The sequence below is a fragment of the Volvox carteri genome (genome assembly GCF_000143455.1).
Source record: "Volvox carteri f. nagariensis unplaced genomic scaffold VOLCAscaffold_23, whole genome shotgun sequence".
Lineage (NCBI taxonomy): Eukaryota > Viridiplantae > Chlorophyta > Chlorophyceae > Chlamydomonadales > Volvocaceae > Volvox > Volvox carteri.
The window spans coordinates 854986-861036 of record NW_003307566.1 but is presented as its reverse complement, the minus strand read 5'-3'; the positions used below and the strand labels follow the sequence as shown (position 1 = coordinate 861036).

General features: G+C 60.5%; 1 protein-coding gene across 1 annotated transcript in view; it reads left to right on the top strand.

The window, feature by feature from the left end:
• Positions 1 to 6051, top strand: part of VOLCADRAFT_91908 (uncharacterized protein) — a gene marked incomplete at both ends in the record, with an annotated part of 17419 nt that overhangs the window by 9977 nt on the left and 1391 nt on the right. The window contains 11 exons of the mRNA XM_002951386.1: positions 280 to 312; positions 717 to 788; positions 1208 to 1318; positions 1744 to 1910; positions 2315 to 2441; positions 2739 to 3017; positions 3413 to 3598; positions 3777 to 3857; positions 4195 to 4269; positions 4739 to 4817; positions 5259 to 5770. Coding sequence (XP_002951432.1) covers positions 280 to 312; positions 717 to 788; positions 1208 to 1318; positions 1744 to 1910; positions 2315 to 2441; positions 2739 to 3017; positions 3413 to 3598; positions 3777 to 3857; positions 4195 to 4269; positions 4739 to 4817; positions 5259 to 5770 — 1722 coding nt within the window. The remainder of the gene's footprint in view (positions 1 to 279; positions 313 to 716; positions 789 to 1207; positions 1319 to 1743; positions 1911 to 2314; positions 2442 to 2738; positions 3018 to 3412; positions 3599 to 3776; positions 3858 to 4194; positions 4270 to 4738; positions 4818 to 5258; positions 5771 to 6051) is intronic.

The following is a 6051-nucleotide window of genomic DNA, read 5'->3' as shown; positions in this document are numbered from 1 at the left end:
GGGCGGGGCGGGGTGGAGAATGTGATCTGAAATGCGTTGTAATTGCTTGACTGCGGGCGCTACGATGGTCCGCTATGGTGTGGTGAGGTGAGGTGTGGTAAGGTGGGGTGCTGCTCGTCTGAGGTGCGACAGGTTGATACGCGCGGGGGGGGTGGTGCAGTGGGGCAATGTTCTCTCGACATTAGCATCTGAGCTAATCACACGCCAGGCCGGTGACCGCTGCCGTCCTCTGCCGTACAAAGGATGCCGTACACTTATTTTCGTGCTTTCCTCTTCCAGGTTGCTGACGTGGAGGGCAAGCTGCCGCCCAAGGTGCCGGTTGTTGTCAAGGCGGCTATGACGCCGTACCAGGCAAGTGCCGTACATCCAGGCACGGGTACAAGCCCAGGTTTCGGCCCTTGCATCCCACCGCGTATTCCCCGCCTGACCCCCCCCATTTCGCTGCCTTGCTCGCTCTCTGCCTCAGGACCGTGAGAAACCCGGGGGCCGTACTCCGTCCCCATATCCCCCCTTTCTCTCCCTCTCTCCCCGCCTCTCTCCCCGCCTCTCTTACTGCCCGCCTCTCCCTCTCTTTACCCCTCTCTTTCTCCCGCTTCCAATCGAAAGCGCCTTTCAACCATGGCCCTCCCTTTTCCCCTCGGCACACGCAAACACACACGAATGCATGCCCAAATACATACGTACATACACATACACATACTTACAAACACACGCAGGCCGCGTGTTACAACTGGATCAAGGCCAGCAGCACCATTCGCCTCCATCCGGACCATCCACTGCGGCTCAAGGTGAGAGGGAGAGAAATGGAAAAGAGGACACAGACGAACATACGGGCATACATTGGGAAAGTCGCGCGCACGCACATGCAACGTGGCAAAAGCATGGTGGCCGTTAGACGGGGTGGCGACCACAAGGGCCTAGGTGGACTAGTACTACGACCGCCCCCCGCACCGCCCCCCTCACCACCTCTCCAGAGTCTTGACGTTGCGTCCCCCCTTTTTTTTCCTCACTTCACTCGTTCGTGGCTCGTCTTTCCCCCCTTTTTTCCTTGCCCTTTCATCTTTGGTCACAGTAAGATTTCCCTGCAGCATTTATCTTCTCCTGAACTACCCGTCTTTGGTATCTCGGCTCCATTTCCAAAATGGGGCGCCAGTGGTTCGTCTTACCCTTCCTCCCCCCCGCCCTCCTTTTCCCTCTCTCCCGCCAGAAAAACCAAGACTGGACTCCGCTCACTAACCGCGGCACTGAGCTGCGCAAGGTGTGCAACCACCCGCTCATTTCCTACCGCATGGACGAGGCGTGGGGGGGAGGGCCCGAGGTGCGTATGTTTCGTGTGTTTCATCTGCATGCGTGTGTGCGGCATATGAAGTCAAAACCTTGTGTACCACCTCCATCATCGGCATTTCCCTCATCGCGGCTCCGAAGATCATTACACACACATACACACACACGCACGGGGCACATCTCAGATCAGGTTAACACAGAGGCAGACAGACAGACAGACAGATAGATTGATAGATAGACAGACAGACAGACAGACAGACAGACAGACAGACAGACAGACAGACAGACAGACAGACAGACAGACAGACAGACAGACAGACATACATACATACATACATACATACATACATACATACATACATACATACATACATACATACATACATGTCCAGATCGCTTTCAAAACACACACACACCCACACACCCGTCACCCGCACATACACACTTCCCGCCTCTCAGGTCCTGACTCAGTGCGGCAAGATGATGGTTCTGGACCGGCTGCTGGTCAAGTTCTTCTACAGCGGCCACCGGGTGCTGCTGTTCTCCACAATGACCAAGTTCCTGGACCTCATGGAGGTGTACCTCATGTGGCGGCAGCTGCCTAACGGCCGCAGAATGCTGTTCAGGTAGTATTGCATCATCGCACCGCATCGATTGCGCGCGCGGAGCGGGGGGCGGGGGGGGGGGGATGTGGGTTAGGCCGACGGTCGCGCCGGGGAGTCCCTCTCCCTCCTCCCTCCCTCCCTCCCTGCCTGGCTGGCTGGCGGCCCTGGCTGCCCTGCCCTGGCACAGTCCCCCAAATGGCCACCCATATCCCAGCCGCCAGCATGGCGCCATCACCCCACACGCCCACCACCTTCATACGCACTCACGGGGCATATCTCACCCACACCCGCACTCGTTCCCACATATGCGCAACCATGCTGTGGTGTGTAGTGGTGGTGGTGGGTTTTGGAGTACTGATGATGGCTGTGTGTGTGTGGTGGGGTTGGTTGAACTTCTGGTGTCTGTCTTGCTGTGTTGCTGTCAGGCGCATCGATGGCTCCACGCCGCTGGAGATTCGCGAGGACGCCATTCGCGACTTCAACCGACCCGACAGCGACATCTTCATCTTTTTGTTGTCCATCCGAGCGGCTGGACGAGGACTCAACTTGCAGGTACGGGGTGCGGAGGGCAATCCTTCGTTGCTTCCTTGTAACTCCCGTTATGCCGTACGCGTACGGCGTACGATGTACGGCGGCCCGGGCAATCTAGGGAGGAGTGGTTGGGGGCGAAGTGTTTGGGGGGGGGTGCCGATGTTGCACGGGCAATGATGGCGTCGTTGGCTGATGGCCCGGATATAGAAAGAAAGGGGGAAGGGAGGACATGTTGTAAAATGTACAAGATGTCTTGCCAGCCCGCTGCAGTACACCTTTCACCGTACACTTTGCCGTACACCCTGCCGTACACTGCAGACTTCCGACACGGTCATCATCTATGACCCCGACCCCAACCCTAAGAACGAGGAGCAGGCCATCGCGCGCTCCCACCGCATCGGCCAGACGAAGGAGGTTCGGGTGGTTCATTTTGAGGCAGTGGCGGACGAGGCCGACTACATGCTACATGCCATGGCTCAGATTACGGGGAGACCTCTGCCGTCAGAGCTACAGCCGCGCCAGCAGCAGCAGCAGCAGCAGGGGGATGGGACCGGCGGCGCGGACGGAGGCGGCGGAGGTGGCTGCGAGGCGGTGGCAGTGGTGAGTGTGCGCGCGTGTGTATGTGTATGTACGTATGTGTGCGCGTGTATGAGCGTAACTGACTAACACCATTAAGAACTGAACAACCAACTCACCCCTCAGGTGTGTGCCTCCCCTTTCTCCTCTTCCTCTCCCCACTCTTTCCCCCCCACACACCGAACGTCGAGCTGGGGGTCCCCCCCTCACGCTCCCCTGTCTTGCTCCACCCCACCTTCACAACCAACTAACCAACCAACCGAAAGTAACCAACATTAACGTGGTGATGCCTTGGGGTGACTCCTTGGGGTTGTGTGGTTGGGTGACTACGTGTTGTGTTTTGGCCCCCCGCCCCCGCCCCCGCCCCCGCCCCCGCCCCCGCCCCCTGATGGTGTTTTGTGTTCCGGTGGTGGCAGGTGGGTCCTTACGGCGAGCTGCCACCCGCCTCGGAGCGCAAGTACGTGGAGAGCGTCGAGTCTATGGTTCGCAACATCATTCAGAAGAAGAAGAACGACATGGCCAACGAGATTATTGACGCGGGTCGCTTCGATCAGACCACCAGCATGGAAGAGCGGAGGGCCAATTTGGAGGCACTGCTGCAGGTGTGACGTCTCTCTCTCTCTCTCTCTTGTGTGTGTGTGTGTGTGTGTGTGTGTGTGATGATGGGGGGGTAAAGAAGGGGTAAAATGCAATAAGGGGGGAAAGGGAAAGAGGTAAAGAAGCGTTGCTGTGTGCTGGTGATTGTTTGTGCTAATTGTGTTTTGTCGTACGTTCCTGCAGGACGCTGAGCGGCTCAAGGTGGCTCCCACGGAGGTTCAAACCAACCAACAACTGAATGAGGCCATTGCTCGCACGCCCGAGGTGTGCTCGTGGATATGCGGGATGGGGTGGGGTGGGGTGGGGTGGGGTGGGGCTGCACGTCGTGCAACGCCACTTCTTTCCCGCCGCCGTCGCCGCCGCCGCCCCCTCCTCCCGGGCTCGTTCGCTTGTCTTGCTTCTTGATTGCTTAACTCGATTGTGCTGTTCCCCTGTTTCGTACGGCGCCGACCTGTCCTTTCCTAACCAGTCTCTTCGCGTCCCGCCCACCCACCAGCCTCAATCCCCCTTTCCTGCCCGTCCGCTTTCCCCCCACCATTCCTCCCCCACCATTCCTCCCCCACCCACCATTCCCCCCCACCCGGCCCCGTGTCCGTCCCAGGAACTGGATTTGTTCAATCGTCTGGATGAGGACCCCGCTTTGGGCTGGGTGGAGGCACCGGCGAGTGCCCTCATGGTGTGTGTGTGGGGGGGGATGGCCCGCCTGTGAGAGCGACAGGGAGGGAGGAGACAGGGAGAGGTGGGGGGGAGGGGGGAGGGAGGGAAGCCGGTGGGGCCCCGCTGCGGCTCTGTTGGTCATGCAGCCAGCCCGGTGATTCGCGCCTCGCTCGCTTCATGTGATGACTTCCGCCCTCCCTCTTTTTACACATTGTCCTACATTATTATTTGTCTAGATTCTTTGGAATATCCGTCTTTGTTTTTTTCTTTTCGTCAATCGCTTGTCCTTCTTCGTGGTATCCCCCTCCCTTCCCGTGCCGCCTGGCCAGTATCCGCCTATTCCCTCAGTTTCCGTCTACCCCTTATGTGTGGTTCGTCTTCCCCCTTCTTCCCTCCCCGCTTCACCATCCGCCGCCGCCAATGCCCCCCCCTCCCCGGGGGTGTTGCGGTCCCCTGTTTTCCGGCCTACTTATACGACATGACCGCAGGTCCCCGACTGGCTTCGATACACTTACGAGCAGATGGAGGAGGCGAAACGATTGAACGCCAAGAAGCCCGCGCGCACAGGTACTTGAAGCGCCATTGCTTTTGTCTTGAACGTGGGGATGGTCCCACCATGGGGTGATGTTGACGATGATGATGAGGAGGAGGAGGAGGAGGAGGACAGGAGAGTCGGGGTGCGTGTCCAGTGTCGAAAGGGGAAGAGAGTTGGGTTTTGCGGGGGGGCCGATGTAAGGCGGGTGACGCGGCGGCTCAGGTACGGCAGGTACGACGGCCGCATGCTGTGGGATGGCAATCAACTCGTGAGGTGTAGGTGAGGTGAGGTGTGGACAGGGTTGTGGGGTGCAGGGAGCAGCGGAGGCGAGTAAGGGAGTAAGGGAGCTGTAAGATTTTATACTTAGGGGCAACAGGGGGAAACTGGAAGGGACCTTTAGGGGCGTTGTATCTTCAGGGTCACGTCATTTGGGTGTCAAGTCGGGTTGGTCCAATAATACTCTGCCACGACAGGGATTCTGGCAGAGCGGAAGGTGCCTGGAGTGCCTGGCCGTGGTCGGGGGCGGGGTCGCGGCCGCAGCGCCGCCGCTACGGTCGCCGCTGGCAGTGGCGGCCGCGGCGGCGCCGTCACGGCGCCTCGTGGCCGCGGCCGTGGCCGTGGCCGGGGTCGTGGCCGCGGGCGCGGCCGCGGCGCCGGCGTCTCCGCCGGCGGTGGCGGTGGTGGCGGTCGGGGTCGCGGTCGGGGCCGGGGCCGCGGCGCGGCCGCGTACGATGACTTGGAGCTCTTGGACGATGAGGAGGAGGCGGTCGCGCTGGCGGCGGAGATGGAGGAGGAGTTGGCGGCGGATGACGCAGATGAGGAAGATGCAGAGATTGACTTGGCGGTGGATGAGGACGAAGCGGATGTGGAGGCGGAGGTTGAGGCAGAAGAGGATGAAGAGGGGTTGGCGCCCCCGCCGCCGCACGCGACGGCGGATGCGGCCGCCGCTGGCGGCGTCGGCGGCACCGCCGCTACCGCCACCAAGGTTGCCGGAGGCTCCAGCGGCGTGAAGACCACAGCAGTAGCACCGTCTGCGGCAGCGGCGGCAGCGGCACCGTCGGCGGCGACGGATGGGGACACGGAGATGGGCGGCGGCGACGGCGACGGCGACGGTGACATCTACGGTGACGGCGACGGTTTCGGAGATGATGTCACCGTCGCTGAGACCGGTGCTGACACTCGTGACGACGAGGGAGAGGTGAGGGTGTGGTGGGCAGTTGCGCGAGCGGCAGGATAGGCAGGAGTGCTGCCTGCGAGCCCGGCTAA